The sequence below is a fragment of the Myotis brandtii genome, unplaced genomic scaffold, assembly GCF_000412655.1.
Source record: "Myotis brandtii unplaced genomic scaffold, ASM41265v1 scaffold112, whole genome shotgun sequence".
Taxonomy (NCBI): Eukaryota; Metazoa; Chordata; class Mammalia; order Chiroptera; family Vespertilionidae; genus Myotis; species Myotis brandtii.
Genome location: NW_005353838.1, coordinates 10,315,782 through 10,333,565, shown reverse-complemented (window position 1 = coordinate 10,333,565; position 17,784 = coordinate 10,315,782). Strand labels below are relative to the sequence as shown.

Here is a 17,784-nt window from a genome sequence, read left to right as displayed (position 1 = left end):
CCTCTGGGGTCGGGGCTGGGCAGGCGACGGTGGTTCGCGGCCTCCCGGGGAATGAGATTTGTGAGCCTAGTCCTGCCAGGTGGCGAAGCCGCCCTGCCCTCATTCAGATCCTGTCCTAATAGCGTCCCCCACTCTGCCCGCCCCTGCCCTGCGCCCGCCGCAATGGGGCGGGCAGTCAGTGCACCTTCCAGCTCCGGCCCCTGGGAGCTTTGGTGCTTCGCGAGTCACCGTTGGTGGCAGTGAGAACTAGCCTCTCTAAAGCTTCTGCTTCCCTCCCTGCTTTGGCATGCAAAGCACACCTTTTTCTGTGTTTTTGTTTTGTTTTGTTTTTGCAGTTTGGGGAAGATGATTACAGCTAAACCAGGGAAAACACCGATTCAGGTATTGCACGAATACGGCATGAAGACCAAGAACATCCCGGTTTATGAATGTGAAAGATCCGATATGCAAATACACGTGCCCACTTTCACCTTCAGAGTAACCGTTGGTGACATAACCTGCACAGGTCTGTATGCACAGTTAACCCCCGACGACCCTGCGGGTTGACAGTCAAGACTTGATACTGTTTATCAGTTGGGCAAGTGCCCTTTTTACTGGAGATAGCTGTGAGGGGCAGGCTCTTGAAATGAGACCTCTCATCTCAGGCCATTGGGATTTTCCAACTTCATCTGATTCTCTCCCTAATTTTCTCTTCCCCAGATACCAAGAGAAGCTCAGAAACATCCTAGGATCCTCCTAGGGTTCTTCCAAGAATTAGGGAGAAGCAGGAAAGGTTCTTGGAGCAGCCATAGCTGGATCAGTAGGTGCTATCAAGTTTTAAAGTTTCATAGATTATAGCTGATTCCATGACCCCAGAATTTTCTGAACCTCTCCCCTTTCTGTATGGACTCATTTGCCACTTTGGGCTCATTGTACAACACTCGATTCTGGATCCAAGCAAAATGAGGAAGGCAAATGGCTTGAATACTCTATATTGATTGCATAGCAGCTTCTAGTTCCTGACACTGTATAGGGATTTTAATGAGCTGTTATCTCCTTTTTTATATATACATGAGGAAATAGGTTCAAGGAGATTAGAAATAACCTGCCCAAGGTTACATAGCAGTAAAGTTTCAGAGTTTAAACTCACCTTATTATGGTCTGTGAGTTTGAGCAAATTATAACTGAAGCTGCCCGTTTGTAAATTAGACATTCTATTTCTTATGTATCTATTTAATTGCAAACAAAAATATATTGAATAGTAAATTTAATTTGGAAGAATGTCAAGAAAAAAATTAAGCAGGAAGGCTGAAGTCCTACCATTTTATAATCTAAAGGCATCATTTATTTGTGTCCCTGAAAATCTTGAGTCTGCTATTTTCATTAAAGCCACTTTAAGACAGTTTTGAAGTTTTTTGTTTTTTTTTGTGGGATTTTTTTTTTTTTGTCTATGTGAGGCAAGTGGATTGGAGGCGCCAGCTTTAATAGTCTTCATGTGAACCATAGAATCAACAATGCATTATTGCTTTAGCTAGTCTATTTTTAAATATTCAATGAAAATTCAAGAGAAAAATAGTCTTTTCCCCCTCAATGTGTTATAGACCAGTGATTAATAACCTATAGCAACCATTCTGTCTAGGCCCCCTACTCTTCTTACACTGCCCTATCTTCCTATACAAGCTTATCTGCCTCCACGGCTTCAAATACTATCTAAAGGCTGATAATTCTGAAACCTCTATCTTTAGCCCAGGCCCAGTTACAGAACAGTGTATCAGCCTGTGTTTGCTAGACATCTTTACTTGGAGGACCCAAAGACACTTCAGTTTCTCATCGCCTCAGACTGAATCCAGCTTCTCTCTCAAACCCATTCCCTCTGTTTTCTTTAGCTCAGTAAAGGGACCACCATCACCCATTGGCTCATAATAGAAATTTGTGTCTGATCTCCTTGATTTCTTCCTCTCTTGTCCAGGCTATCACTAAATCTTCCTAAATATTTCTTGAATCTGTCCACTGCTCTCTTCCCATTGCTACTGTTTTGGCCTCTGTCATCTCCCCCTTGGATTATGGCTACAGTCTTATAACTGCACTTTAAGCTTCTAGTCTTGTGATGTCCATTCTCTACACAACAACCAGAGTGTTCTTTCTGACATTCAAGTGTGTTCATGTACTTCCTCGTCTTAAAATCTATCCAGTGCCCAGCGGGTGTGATTCAGTGATTGAGCATTGATCCATGAACCAGGAAGTCACTGTTCGATTCCCTGCCAGGGCTAGATCCCCACTGGAGGACATGCAGGAGGCAGCCAATCAACAATTCTCTCTCATCATTGATGTTTCTATCTCTCCCTTTCCCTTCCTCTCAGAGATCAATAAAAATATATTTAAAAAACAAATTCATCCAGTAGTTTTCCCATTACCCTCTGAGTGAATATATATTTGTTGATATGACTTAGAACCTTGCTGCTAAAACTGTGATCAATAGCAGCATTGATATCACCTGGGCACTTAATGGAAATGCAGAATCTCAGGACCCATGCTAGACCTACTAGATCAGAGTATATTTTTTAAGAAAATTCCCAGGCACTTCAATGCACATTAGAGTTTGAGAAGCACACATTTAGGAGTCCATTCTCTGACCCCTCCTCCTATTCCTACAACTCTAGCCTTTTATCTCAAAGTTTCTTCCTTCAAGCTCTTATTGTATCCAACTACATGGGCCTCTTGAGAACACCGTGCTCCCTATCTTTGAGCCTCCGCCAGTGCTCTTTTCTCTGCCTAGATTGTTCTTCTCAACCCCTAGCTCTCTACATGTTACTAGCTTTTACTAATCTTTCAAGTCTTCATTTAGTTATCTCTTCCTTTCTTTGTGAAACCTTTCTGAATCCTTACTAAGTGTAGGGAGCTGCCCCTTGTATGTGCTCCCCTGAAACCTGCACTTAGGTCTGCCATAACATGTACCATTCCATATTTCAAACGCCTTTTACAGAAGAAATTCTGCACTAGGGTTTGTACTCTTTAAGGGTAGGGACTCTGTTCAGTTCTCTATTAATACCTACATTGGTGGATAAATGAGTATAGTGTGTGTGTCTTCCAAAATTTATTCCACGTTTCCTTTCTTTCTTCCACACCAGAGGAATGGACGTCAGCATTCTAATACCACTTTCGAAGGGTTCTCAACACCTAGTTTGAACACAGAGGAAAAAGATTGAATTTACCAGATGTGATTGCTTACTACAGTTAGGCATCAGTGTCAGTGATCAGTCAGGACTATCCCCTCTAGCCCCCTTAGCTACCCTAAAGGATACAGATTGTAGTAAGACACATAACATAAGCTCTCACCTTCTTCCCCATATAATTCTTCCCACACTGAACCCAGTATATAGGCATGACTGCTTATCGGTTCAAGGGGTTAATCCAGGATAGGACAGGCCGTTAGAATAAAATTGTGCACATTTTCTGTGAGTGGCTCCCCTAAAGGAAACTTTTTGTTACAGAAGAATTTCTGTGAATAGGGGAAGAGTAAAATACGAAGTTGCATTTCTTCAAAAGGTGTAATATGGGCTACTTTATTACCACTTTATGTAATAAATATATAATGGAGACATAATATGGATTTTTTATACAGGTATGCATAGAATTAAATACATAGAACTTCTGCCCTAGCTGGTTTTTCTCAGTGGGTAGAGTGTCGGTATACGGACTGAAGGGTCCCGGGTTTGAATCTGGTCATGGGCACATGCCCGGGGTGCGGCCTTGATCCCCAGTAGGGGGCTTGCAGGAGGCAGCCGATCAATGATTTTCTCTCTCACCATTGATGCTTCTATCTCTCCCTCTCCCTTCCTCTCTAAAATCAATATGGATATATATATATATACACACACACACAGAGAACTGGGTTTTTTAAATGTATTTCATGTGGTGAATATTTTATGATAGCATATTTATTAGTATATGTTTTCATAACTATGTAAAGCCTGACTTTATTTTGCATTATGAAATCATCTATGCAGACCTCACATTTTCACAGCATATACTTTTGTTGTTGTTGTTAACCTTAATTCAGGTGAAGGTACAAGTAAGAAGCTGGCGAAACATAGAGCTGCAGAGGCTGCCATAAACATTTTGAAAGCCAATGCAAGTATTTGGTGAGCTAAATTTCTTTGTATTCTGCAGCTCAAAAATATGGCTGAGGAGGTAAGATTAAAAGTTTGAACATGCTTGGAAAAGCAACAGAGTGAACAGTGTTTAGTATCTAGCTCTATAATATTATTTCCTTGTGAAAATCCATCATCCTTTAAATACAATTTATCCTTAAGGAATTAAATCCAGCAATTAACAATTAAATGAAGGCCCTCTTGAACTAGGCTTCTTTTTGTTTGTTTTCCGGATGGGGTGCAACAGTGGAAAACCAGAGGTTTTCTGACCAGTGTCTTACTGTATTAAGACTAATTATTTCTATACTGAGGAAAGCAAGGTGTGAGGTGGGAAAAGATCAACTAAAAGCACTCAGGAATTCTATTTGGAAGGAGACAAAAAGATTTCCTTTTGTTATAGAATGTATGCCGAATACAAAAGGATATTAAATGGGATATTAATTCTTGACATATCTTTCCAAAATAAATTTTTTATCACATTAGGTACTTTTGGAAAGAGTGTTGGTCCTGGAGATCTCATGTATCTTAAAGTGGTGTCCTTGGTTTCTAATGGGCACAGCCTGGAATATGGTGTGCCTTCAGTGGCTTTTCTTTGCATGCACTCAAATATATTTGGAGAACAGTTTGCATATCTGTTCATAGCTGATAGCATAGGCCCATGGGGTTTTTGCTTCCCAGCCATAGCAAAACTGTTGACTTAGGGATGTATCTGGGCTCTCATGCAATGCTGCTCCCTTTTTCTAAATTATTCTAACCATTCAGATAGTTTAGCCAGTGTAAGCCTTGGATTTTATAAAATGATGCTTGATTCTATAATTGATTTATGCTACCTTTTTAGACATGCCAAATGAAATGGCAGGTACTGGATCTCCCCCTTGCTTGAGATGGCCATGCTGTTTCTCTGCAGCCCAAGATCAGCCCAAAGTGTTAAGTGTATTTGTGGAAATGAGTGTACGCTGTGTCCTTCCTGCACATGAGCACTTCACTCTATCAGCAGAAAAGGCTCATGCACTTTACAGGATGGGGCAAAAGTAGGCTTACAGTTGTTCTTATGGAAAATAATAAACAATACAGGAATAAACTATTATGTGTACTTACAACTGTAAACCTACTTTTGCCCCTCCCTGTATTTTTGTGCTTCTTGGCAGATAAAATGGGAATTACTAAGCTATAATGAGACCTAAAGTGGCCTGATTTAATAGAGACTTTCTCACTTCTTCATCACAATTATTTGGGTAGCTTAGACATGCAGCATTGTAAGTGAATATTCATATCTCATCAGCCTCTGTAAAGCTTGAAATTCTGGTAGAAAAGAAACTTGAAGAAGTGGCAGTAACTAAGTCTCATTTGTCAGGGAAGAAATGACTTTCAGTTGCCTCAATGGTAGTACCTGGGAATGTAGCTTATTCACTGTCAGGCACCATCACCCAAGTAGTTAGTATTTCAAATTACTTAGAAGAGATTGTTTTCTTTTTTCCTAATAACCATCGTCAGATGCTGAAACCAGATTCATGCAGGCCATCTAGGATGCATGTAAATCTTAGGGTTATCCTAGCATAGAGCAGATGATATATCAAACAGATTTTTCTCCCATAATTATCTGAATGAAAAAACTGCATTTATGATTTACATTATTCACAGGCTAAATTTCCTGACTAATTATTAGTCTTCCCTTTTTGTGTAGTTGTAACAATAGTATGCTTTACTTAAATACATGTTATTGAGCACCAGTTATTTGCAAAGTACTACAAGGCTTATGAAGGTAAGTAATAGATGGGCCCTACCATCAAGGAGTTTACAGTCTGAACAGGGGCGAGAGGTGGTGAGGGATGGACAAATTACATGTATTTGTAAGAGTGTATAACTTATGCTAAAATAGTTTACTTAAGAAAGTGTCAGACCAAATGTTATAATGGCTCAAAGGAGTAAGAAAATATGTTCCATTGGGGTAAAAGGGTAGGCTTTTTACAGGACGTGGCATTTGAGATATACCTTGGGTGATGGGTAGATCAGATTCTCGTGAAAGAGGTGGGAGATAAGGGCATTCTGTGTAGAAGGAACAGCAAAAGCAAAGGCATAGAGGGTTAAGGAGAAAATACTTGTCATGTATTTGGTAACTTGGGGGAGATCATTTGGGTTTATAACTTTAAAAAAATGTTTAGCTTTGCAGTTCCTGACCCCTTAATGCCTGACCCTTCCAAGCAACCAAAGAACCAGCTTAATCCTATTGGCTCATTACAGGTAAGTTGCACAGTTTTTCCATATTTAACATTTTGTCTACTGAAGAAAGGTGTCATAATTGATACAATTAAGGGCTAAGACAAGGAATTAATATTTTAAAGATAAGATGGTATAATATTTTGTTTTCCAAGTTATGGTCATTAGATATTACAGTGCTAACTTGAAATTATTTTCCTATTTATTTTTTGGATTTTCCTCCATATACAGTATCTGGCTTTGGCTTGTGGAATTCTCATTTGAGATCAACAGAACCTCTGCATATGTTTTATACTTTAAGAATGTTTCTTGCCACTTTTTTGACAAACCTCTTTCTACTTTTGTTGAGACAAAAGACTAAATTTAAAGAACTCAAATCAGGTAGCCTAATTCAAGAATAGGGAAGAAGTCTTCATTTGCTTATTCTACCAAATATATATATTCAGCTCTGAATTTCTGCATACAGAATAGCCTTCTTGCAGATGATCTGTGTGCTCTCTTGGACAACACCCCTCCCCATTATCCAACCGGTCCTTTGGTCTCTTTCCTGCTCCATGAGTTATTCTGTAGTTTTCTCCCTCTTTTCCAAACCTGTTTGCTCTCTCTGCTCCTCTTTTGCTCTTGATCAGTTACAGTGATTAGCCAGCTGTGGGTAGAGGGGTCTATAGCTCAGAGGGGAAAGGCTTTGGGAACTGTTGGCAGCGAAACCTATGGATATCCTCTGAGGTTTTTACTCAGTTTGTCTTCCTACTTGAACTCTTTGATATCAGCTCACTGTGGCTTAATGGAAGAATCTATACTAATAAAAGGGTAATATGCTAATTAGAACAGGTCGATTGGACATCTTCCAGATGTCCGACTTCCTTCCAGACAAAGCCACGGTGGTGGGGGCCAAGGCAGAGGCTGTTTGGGGCGATCAGGCCAGCAGGGGAGCAAGCAGTTAGGGGCAATCAGGCCGGCGGGGGAGCAAGCAGTTAAGGGTGAGATCAGGCCAGTGCAGGGGAGCAAGCAATTAGGGGCGAGATCAGGCTGGCAGGGGAGCCGTTAGATGGCAATCAGGCCGGCAGGGGAGTGGTTAGGGGGAGATCAGGCTGGCAGGCAGAGGCGGTTAGGGTCGATCAGGCAGGCAGATAGAGACAGTTAGGGGTGATCAGGCCAGCAGGCAGAGGCAGTTAGGGTCAATTAGGCAGGCAGGCAGAGGCAGTTAGAGGTGATCAGGCCGGCGAGCAGTTAGGAGCCAGCGGTCCCGGATTATGAGAGGGATGTCCAACTGCCGGGATCGGGCCTAAACCGGCAGTCGGACATCCCCGGAGGGGTCCCAGATTGGAGAGGGTGCAGGCTGGGCTGAGGGACACACCCCTTCCGTGCATGAATTTCCTGTACCGGGCCTCTAGTGCCATTCATAAGCAGGAAACTGCTTCAGTTTTCCCAGATTGGAGAGGGTGCAGGCCGGGCTGAGGGGCACACCACTTCCGTGCACGAATTTCCTGTACCGGGCTTCTAGTGCCATTCATAAGCAGGAAACTGCTTTAGGAAACTTTGAGAGCTTAAATAACATTTTCTAATGTCCCTTAAATAGTAAATGGCAAAAACTAGACTAAACCCCTAGCCTGAATGCCTCCAAAGTACATGTTCTTAACCCATTATAATAAGGCAGAGTCCCTGCTGCCACTTACCAGCACTCTTTTTCCACTGAATTACCTAAAAATACTTCGTCTTGCTCCCCAGCTTTCTAACTCAAGCTTTGGGGCAACAAAAATTAATGAGTATCCATCCACTTTCTGGGCTGGGAGATAATTCCAAAGGGGAAGACCTGAACGGCCAGAAGGAAGAAAACGGGGCAGTGAAACCACATGTCTCAGCTCCTCCTCTTCGATATTTCCATTTGAAACTTAAAGAATGTGATTCTAATCAAGGACAAGTTAATCTGCACTTGCACATTTTTTTACATCTTTACAAATTGGGAAATTTTAACATTAAAAAAATCACTAACTTTCTCAAATCAAAGATTTCAAGAAATTAATGATTCCTAAGGTTCTTTGAATTTGCCTTCAATCCTGGGTCAAATAACTCCCACACAGACTTTGCTGCTTAAAACTCTTAGCTTATTCTGTAGGCTTGTTGTGAACTGTAAACATTTCCACATGGCTCATTATGTCTCAGTTATATCTTTGTCATATGCACTGTAATTTAAAAATCATATAGTTGCCCTTATTTTTAAATATTCTGATTGAAAGGTTTCACTAAGCCAGACTGCCCTTCCTCCTACTCATTCCCATCTCCATCTCATTATTCCAAATTAGAGGTTTGACTATATGTTACAAACACAAACCTGCAAACGGTTAACTCCTGTGGACCAATAGAATTCAGATTCAAAGCCTCAGAAGCAGCTACAAGAAGGCCATTTGAGAGACAAATTATACTTGAAGTACAGCAACTCTAAGCCTGGGTTAGCTAAAGCTCAGAGGAAGCCTGGCCCAGTGGGACCTGAGAAATAAAATGAGACCATCTTTAAAAAAAAAAAAAAAAAAGAGGGAGTGTGAGCCAGTGCAGAAAGCACTGAGCAAGAAGCAGGTACCTCAACTTCTGTTCTTGATGCAATCTTTGGTTTGCAGGATAGGCAACTAAATCTCTCTGGGCCTTAGTTTTTAAATCTAACAGAAGTATGGAAGGAGATGAAATATATGGTCTCTTTCAACTTCAGTATTCCCTTTCTTATTCATGATAGAGAAATTCCACATAATTCTCAGTTTATAGAAAATTGTAAGCAGGAAGTAAACAATGGTAATTCAAATATACCTTGATAAATTTGAATATTTGATCAGAATTCATTAAAACTAGACATAGGGAAATATAGCTGTTAATGAAAAACAGAAAGTATAACTACTAAAGATAAACTGTTAAAAGAAATGCCTTCAAAAATGTAAGAATTAATAGCTATATGAATCACAACAAGCAAAGATGTCAGGTCAGTAAAAAATAGACTAGTATATAAAAACCATGAGGTTGTTCTCTGATTAAATGCAATATACGTTTGATCATTCTCTGTGGACACATTTCTTTTCTAAACCTTCCATTTCTTTTTAATTATTTAGGAAAAGGGGCATCAAAAAAACAAGCCAAGAGAAATGCTGCTGAGAAATTTCTTGCCAAATTCAGTAACATTTCTCCAGAGAACCACATTTCTTTAGTGAGTAATGATCATACAGCTATGATATTAATGTGATTAAGCATCTCTTTTTTTAAATCTATTGTTGACAGTATTACAGATATTTCCCATTTTCCCCTCTTTTGCCCCCCCTCCCCCATCTCTTGCTGTAGGAAACTTGCCTAGATTTCTTGTTGTGTTGATACTTCATAGTTGCAGTTTTTAAAAATCTCTTCATTGTTTAGTTACATACTACCCCAATTTAATCTGCTTGCTATATGTGAGCCAGGGTCATAGGTCAGAGGGCTTGGGAGACATAGACAAATTGAGAATACTATGAGGATCTAAAGATAATAGGCCCATAGTGCTATTTTTGCCTTCACATTAACAGTGCATTCCCATCCCTTTTCTTATTCATTCATTTATCCACTCAGGAAACATTTAGTGAGTTCATACTCCGTGCCAAGCTTTGTGCTGGGTGCTGGCATACAGTGATAAGACAGTCTCTGCTCCTAAGGCGTTTATAGCAGACTGAAAGGGAGAAGAACCCTACGGACTAGACTGGCCCTTACAGAGGCTGCGGTAGGAACATGGGAGAAGCCATCCAGCTCAGACTGGGGGTTTAGGGAATGCTCCTTGGAGGAAGTAATATCTACATTGAGACTTGTAGGGTGGGAGTAGGGGAAAAGAACTCCAGAGAGAAGAAAGCAGGAGTGAAACATCATATGCAGTGTAGGAACCCTAAGTAATTTCGTATGGCTAGAGCAGAGAGTTGGAGGGAGTCTCAGATGGTGAGGCCATTAAGGAGATTGAACTTTATCCTGAGGGGAGAACAAAGTCATTAAAAAATTTTAATCTGGATTCACAGGCTCTAAGTTATCCAGTAGAAGAAAAACCACTTGGCTGTGTTATGAAGAGTTAATGAATATTAGAGACCTGTTAGAATGCTGTTATAGAAATCAGATGACAAATGTTGGTGGCCTAAATTAAGGGAGTGGCAGTAGAAATGGTAGATTTAAAAATTATTTAGAAAATAAAGTGAAGGGGGCATGGTCATTGATTAGATATGGGAAGTAAGGAAAAGGGAGGAAGTAAACATTTTTAGTTTGGCAGCTGAGTAGATAGTGGTACCATTCATTCATATGGGGACCACAGAAAAGGAGTAAGATTTGAGGAGGAACAGATAATGAGCTAAATGTAGGATATATTGAGTTCTAAAGACAATCAAGTAGAAGAAATAGTTATTTTTTTAAAAAGTTCAACTTCATTCATGCAAGTTAAACAATATACTAATTTCATATTTTAGATCAACAAAACCTACAAAGTTTGATAACACCTGGTGTTGGTGAGGATATGAGAAGGCAAGCACGCTTTAAGACTTTGATGGGAGTATAAAGTGGTTCAAAATCAATTTGGAAGTATTTACCAAAATTAAAAGCATGCATGTTTTTTGACTCAGCAATTCTACTTCTAAAAATTTTTCTGCACAGAAAGTCATTTAAATGCAAAGGAGTTTTTATTGTAACATTGTTATTAAAAGCAAGAGACCAGAAACAACCTAAAACTCTTAGTTGGAGGCTGGTAATAAATATAATACATATATGTGCAAAGATGAGAAGAATGAGTAAGATGTAGAAGAGTAAGCTATCATTTTTGTTTAAAAAGATTATGTGTGTGTGTGTGTGTGTGTGTGTGTGTGTACTTGAATGTGCATAGAACATTTATGGAAGGATACTGAAGAAAAGTTTAACAGCAAGTACCTCTGGGGAGTGGAACAGAAATCTTTGGGGAAGGGGAGGTAAGGAAAAAAGACCACTATTCATCAGATGTTTGTTTTAATTGCAGGTTTTTTTAAACATGTGAATTAATTATGATTAAAAAAACAATTTTGTTTAAAGTTTCAATCAAGAAATGTAAAATTCTATTTAGTAAATTGTACAAATTACTCAATTCTATATCAGGGCCATTCCTATGATCTTTTGAAAATTTCTTAACCTCTGTCTGGGCTCATTAATAAAGAAGACTAAGGATAGGTTGCCCTACTTAGTTCAAAGAGTAGTTGTAGTGGGTTTTTTAAATGACATAATAAAGAAAAATAATTTGAGAAACATAAACTAACATGGAATGTAAAACATTCTGAACACAGGTGAAAAAGGAAGGATTTAGGGGAGAAAAAAGGAAAAAGAGAAAGAAAACAAAAACATAAGCTCAGTTGGGTTCTGCGATATAAGTCTGAGAACTCTTTGACGTCCTGCTATTCATTTAAATAACTTGTTCTTCTCACACCCAACATACTTTTCATCTTTTCTACAGTTTGTTTTCTGCTTTACTGCTTTTGGTTACAGTGATTTGTATTTAATACAAGAAATCATAAAGATATGAAAATTGCTTTATATTTTAATTTGTAGATTGCTCTGCTAGTCAGATGCAATTATTTGCAAATTTGTTTATAGTACTCTTAAATATCTTATGTCTTAATTTGACTATCAGAAAATTTGACTGAGAGACATTTGTGCTATACAAAAGTATTTTTAAATACTTCCAGTATTTAAAAAAATGAAAAAAGAAAAATTAATACTTACATTATATTATTGCACATGCTTCTTTTTTTAACATCATGCTATTTGTTAAATGTGTGTACTTGTTAGTGTTGTCTTGTTTAAATTAGAAAGTTAACCAAATTGTGTCCATTTAAACATGCTTTATAAACTATTAAGTGTGAGTGCCTTCTAAATTAATTAAAGTTGGAAACCCGTCCCAGTTCTGAGTCTTAACCTTCATCTCTTTTTCAGACAAACGTAGTAGGACATTCCTTAGGATGCACTTGGCATTCCTTGAGGAATTCTCCTGGTGAAAAGATCAACCTACTGAAAAGAAGCCTCCTCAGTATTCCCAATACGAATTACATCCAGCTGCTCAGTGAAATCGCCAAGGAACAGGGTTTTAATATAACATATTTGGATATAGGTATGAGGGGTTTTTTTTTGCTTATCCCAAAACATATTTCTTTTAAAAATACGTTTGAGAAACAAAAACTTCTATTATAATTAATTTCATTGATTAGGGATTCTAACTCTATATATTACCACAGCAGTAAAATATATAAATGATATGTTCCATTCTCATAAATAATATTCAAAATAGCCAACATCTCTACAGTTATAATAATAAAAACAATAATAGCTAAGATTTATAACTAATTGAATCCTCAAACTAACCCTCTGAAGTAGGTTCTGTATGCATATGAAGAAACTAGGCACAGAAAAGTTGAGAAACTTGTCCAAGATCACATAGCTAGTCAGTGGTAGAGCCAGGTTAGGGGAAGAGTAACTATAGATACATGATACACTGTCCATTTATCTCGCCCTGATGGGAAGATTGACAGATAAAAAGACACCACATTTCTAGAACAAGGAGTGAGTTTGTGGGTTCTGTAATGACCAATGAATGCGTCTCACATTGATGTTTCTGTTTCTCTTTCTCTCCCTTCCTCCCTCTCTAAAATAAAAAAATGTTTTAAAAAGAATAACAAAGATGATAAGTGGAGTAGTCTACCGTGGATGCTTCTAGAGAAAAACAATGATAAAAACTATTGCTTAGACAAAGGATCTACTTTATATACACTTAGTAACCATCACGTTTGAGTATGTCATTACAGAACTCACAAACTCACTCCTTGTTCTATAAATGTGGTGTCTTTACAGAACCCACACCAGACCTCTCTCCCCACTTCATCACTGTGTGCCAATCCTGGTAGGCACATGGGGCAGGTCAATTTACAGCTTTCTCCCATTCCAGCTGTCATTTTCTCTAGCCCTTAATCATTTAGGTAGACAAATGCAGAATGACTGGAGAGGAAGTCAGTTTGGATTTTCTTTTAAGTCAGTTTATAAAGCTGGCTACTGTGTACATGCGTTTATCGTCTTGATTTTACATCAGTATAATATGTGAAGAACTTGATACCTTTATTCCAGTTTCAGAGGTCCTAGCACTGGAAAGTAGGGTGTTTAGAGATTGAAAGAACTTCTGATTTTCTCTGTTGCTTTAGGATCAAATGTGCTGGGAATTTAGTATGGACAGATGGTCAGAAAAGGCGGCTGATGGGGCAGGCAAGTTGGAAGCAGCTGCTTAATGGGTGTGGTGTTTCCTCGTGGTATGATGAAATGACAAAAATGTTTTATGACTAGATAGAGGTGGTGGTTGCACAACATTGCGAATGTACTAAATGCCACTCAATAGTTCACTTTAGAAATGATTAATTTTATGTTGTGTGAATTTTACCTCACTTAAAAAAATAAAAGAACCTAGATGCTAGAACTAGAAAGTCTCTTCAGGCATTAAATAATCCCATTGTATCTGGATACTTCCCTCTATGTTGACTAACTGAAATAACATTTAATCATGACCTCTTTTTTTTTAATATATTTTATTGATTTTTTTACAGAGAGGAAGGGAGAGGGATAGAGACTCAGAAACATCGATGAGAGAGAAACATCGATCAGCTGCCTCCTGCACACTCCCCACTGGGGATGTGCCCGCAACCAAGGTACATGCCCTTGACCGGAATCGAACCTGGGGCCCTTCAGTCTGCAGGCCGATGCTCTATCCACTGAGCCAAACCAGTCAGGGCAATCATGACCTCTTTAAACAAATTATGACTCATGTGTTCTACTTCTTCCCTGATCTTACTTGTTATCTTCAGTAAGAGTGATTCATCATTGATGAGAAGAGCATTTGTTTCCTGGGTTAGGTATTATTTTAAAACACCCTAACCCTTAGACTCTTTGCACAGATTTATAACCAAAGAACATTAAGGCACAAAGGAGGTCTTGCCCTGAACCATGTGTGTCCTAGTTCAGTGTCCACTGAAAATACCCCTAGACTTCATAATGAAAAATGCAACTTCAGGTTTCTAGCCAATCTTTTTTTTCCCTTTTGAAAAAGTTGCTGTGGTTTAATAATTTGTAAACACTGTTCAAATAGCCACATTAGAATTGTCTTGGGAGCTTTTTTGTTTGTTTGTTTTTTAAATGCAAGAATCTGGCATTTTTTAACCCTAACCCTGCATATCTGATTGAGCAGGCTGGAGCAAGGCCTGGACACCTGCATCGCTAAGTTCCCTCTGATGATTATAAAGCACATCTGTGTTTGAGAATTGCTGTAGCTGAGCAGTTGTGTTTTGTTTTTTGTTTGTACAAGAATAACAAAGATGCCCTGGCCCATGTGGCTCAGTTGGTTGGAGCATCATCCCATGGACGGGAAGGTCTCAGGTTTGATTCTCGGTCAGGGCACATACCTAGGTTTCAGGTTCAGTCCCCAGTTGGGGCACATGCGGGAGGCAACCAGTGGACGTGTCTCACATCGATGTTTCTGCTTCTCTTCCTCTCCCTTCCTCCCTCTCTAAAATAAAAATTTTTAAGAAAGAATAACAAAGATGATAAGTGGAGTAGTCTACCATGGATGCTTAGAGAAAAACAATGATAACAATTATTGCTTAGACAAAGGATCTACTTTGTATGCACTTATTAACTATCACGTTTGAATATGTCATTACAGAAGAACTGAGTGCCAACGGACAGTATCAGTGCCTCGCGGAACTGTCCACCAGTCCTATCACAGTCTGCCACGGCTCTGGGATCTCCTGCAGCAATGCACAGAGTGATGCTGCCCACAATGCTTTGCAGTACTTAAAGATAATAGCAGAAAGAAAGTAAACGTGAAACAACCTAGGAAACCCTGCGGCAGCACATAACACGTCCCTCTCTCACCCCTTCCCAAGTAACACATTTACTGTAATGTTTGAGTTTGTGTGTTGTTTCTAAATCTCTTTCATAGATTCCATCAACACTACAGATTTCATTATCTCCTAGTTGTTATTAACTCTTTTTAATGGCTTCAACTTTGTATTGGTATACTGTATTTATAAACTTTGTACCACAGGCAGAGTGTAGCACCCATTTGGCAATGCCATGTACATAGGAGGAAGAAACTGCATGTGTATTGATGATGATGAAGATGATGAAATAAAACTGCTAACAACAGTCTTTCTTACTGGTGCTTAACCTCACTTTGTGCAAGGCTTTCAAAGGGAATTCGCAGGTGGCCCCTTAGACTTAGAGGGTTGAGGATGCACTAACAGGCTTTATTGAATGTGACTGTTAAATGTCAGGGGACACGATGGTCCGCTGTGTATTGGGATCCAGGTGATAAAGAGCCGTTGTATTAGTGGGTTCTACTCATTTTATGAAAGTGTTACTGACTTGACTGTGGCTCCCTTCTCAGCCATTCTTGTAAGTAACATTGTAATGTGGCTGTTCTATTATTTTCTTATTTATGGTTTACTTCTGAGAGTCAAAGGTTAAAAAAACGTATGGCCTAAGCAAAAATTTATAAATTGATACATGATGACTCACTTCCATATTTTCTCAACTCATATACAACGTTGTCTTTTTCTTTAACATAACGATTCATCAATGAATGCTGTAGTTGAAAAAGCATTAGTAGTACCAAAACAAAACTTCCTCGTGTACTCAATTCAGTTACAAGAAACGGTTTCAAACAGGGCAGTGAGTGATTAAAAGGTGGGGAAATAAGTGTCATGCACAGATTTTAACCTCGCCTTTTATGTTTCCGTATACCATCCTGTGACACCAAGTCTGCCCTGTCAGCTCTGGCCGAGACTGTGCTTTGTAGACCATTGGATGTCTCTGGCCTGTTCAGAGCCCAGGGAAAGCTCTGAGTGAGGCAGGATAGTGAGCTGGGAAAATTCCTGGGCGAGTGGAATGGGGAAACTGAGGCAATATAAACAAGGGCAAACAATTTGACCAATTTAGAGCCAGCTAGTGAATTGCAAGACCTTATCTTTCCCAACCAAGGACACTTGAGAACAAATGGTTTATACCTCTCCTCCGCTGACCAGAGAGTAAATACCTCAAATCACCCCGGTTAGGGAGAAAGAGGACAGAGACTCAACACATTAAGTGCCCTGTCAGTCACAGGTGACTGACACTATACTTTCCGTCCAGAAGACAAAACAGGCTGGGCGCTTAACGTGTTAATGCCTTTAGTGCCAGCCAAACCCAAGGACGGATGAAGTCGGGAACAAATAAAAAGCCCATTAGAGCCAGACAGGCCCAAGATAAAAGTAAGACACTAACCTGGCCGGTGTGGCGTAGTGGTTGAGTGTCACCCCATGAACCAGGAGATCTTGTTTCTATTCTCAGTCAGGGCACATGCCTGGGTTGCGGGCTCTATTACCAGTAAGGGGTGTGCAGGAGGCAGCCGGTTGATGATTCTCATCATTGATAATTCTATCCTTCTTCCTCTCTGAAATCAATAAAAATATATTTTTTAAAAAGTAAAACACTAAGCCCTAGCTGGTATTGCTCAGTGGATAAAGCATCAGCCTGCAAACCAAAGGGTGCCAAGTTCAGTTCCAGTCAAGGGCACATATCTTGGTTGCAGGCTCAATCCCAAGCCCTGGTTGGGGCTCATGCAGGAGACAACCAATTGATGTGTTTCTCTCACATCGATGTTTCTCTCTGTCTTTCCCTTTCTCTCCCACTCTCCCTAAGAATCAATGGAGCCGAAACCAGTTTGGCTCAGTGGATGGAGCATCGGCCTGCGGACTGAAAGGTCCCAGGTTCGATTCCGGTCAAGGGCATGTACCTGGGTTGCGGGCACATCCCCCGTAGGAGATGTGCAGGAGGCAGCTGATCGATGTTTCTCTCTCATCGATGTTTCTAACTCTCTATCTCTCTCCCTTCCTCTCTGTAAAAAATCAATAAAATATATTTTAAAAAAAAAAGAATCAATGGAAAAATATCCTCAGGTGAGAATTAACAACAACAGCAAAAAGTAAAACACTAAAGCTGACTAAAGAATAATCTCAAACTCTCTCTCTCTGTCTCTCTTTCTCTCTCTAATATATATATATATATATTAGAGGCCCAGTGCACAAAAATTTGTGCACTCGGGGGCGGGGGGGTCCCTAAGCCCGGCCTGTGCCCTCTCGCAGTCTGGGACCCCTCAGGGGACGACCACCTGCTGGCTTAGGCCCGTTCCTTGGGCCTAAGCTGGCAGTCAGACATCCCTCTGGCAGCCCAGGAGCCCTCGGGGGATGTCCATTTGCCAGCGGGGAGCAGGCCTAAGCTGCAGTCAGACAGCCTTAGCGCTGCTGAGGAGGCGGGAGAGGCTCCCACCACCACCGCTGTACTGGCAGCCATCAGCCTGGCTTGTGGCTGAGCAAAGCTCCCCCTGTGGGAGCACACTGACCACCAGGGGACAGCT

At 40.0% G+C, this 17,784-nt stretch overlaps 1 protein-coding gene across 1 annotated transcript; it reads left to right on the top strand.

Moving 5' to 3' along the window:
* Positions 1 to 300: 300 nt before the first annotated feature.
* On the top strand, positions 301 to 15,543 carry PRKRA (protein kinase, interferon-inducible double stranded RNA dependent activator). Its single transcript, XM_014547134.1, has 8 exons — positions 301 to 505; positions 4,040 to 4,121; positions 6,293 to 6,371; positions 8,711 to 8,796; positions 9,076 to 9,131; positions 9,443 to 9,537; positions 12,288 to 12,462; positions 15,052 to 15,543. Exons 1-8 carry the CDS (start codon positions 346 to 348, stop codon positions 15,207 to 15,209), a joined length of 891 nt encoding a protein of 296 aa, XP_014402620.1. The 5' UTR covers positions 301 to 345; the 3' UTR covers positions 15,210 to 15,543.
* The last annotated feature ends 2,241 nt before the right edge of the window (positions 15,544 to 17,784 follow it).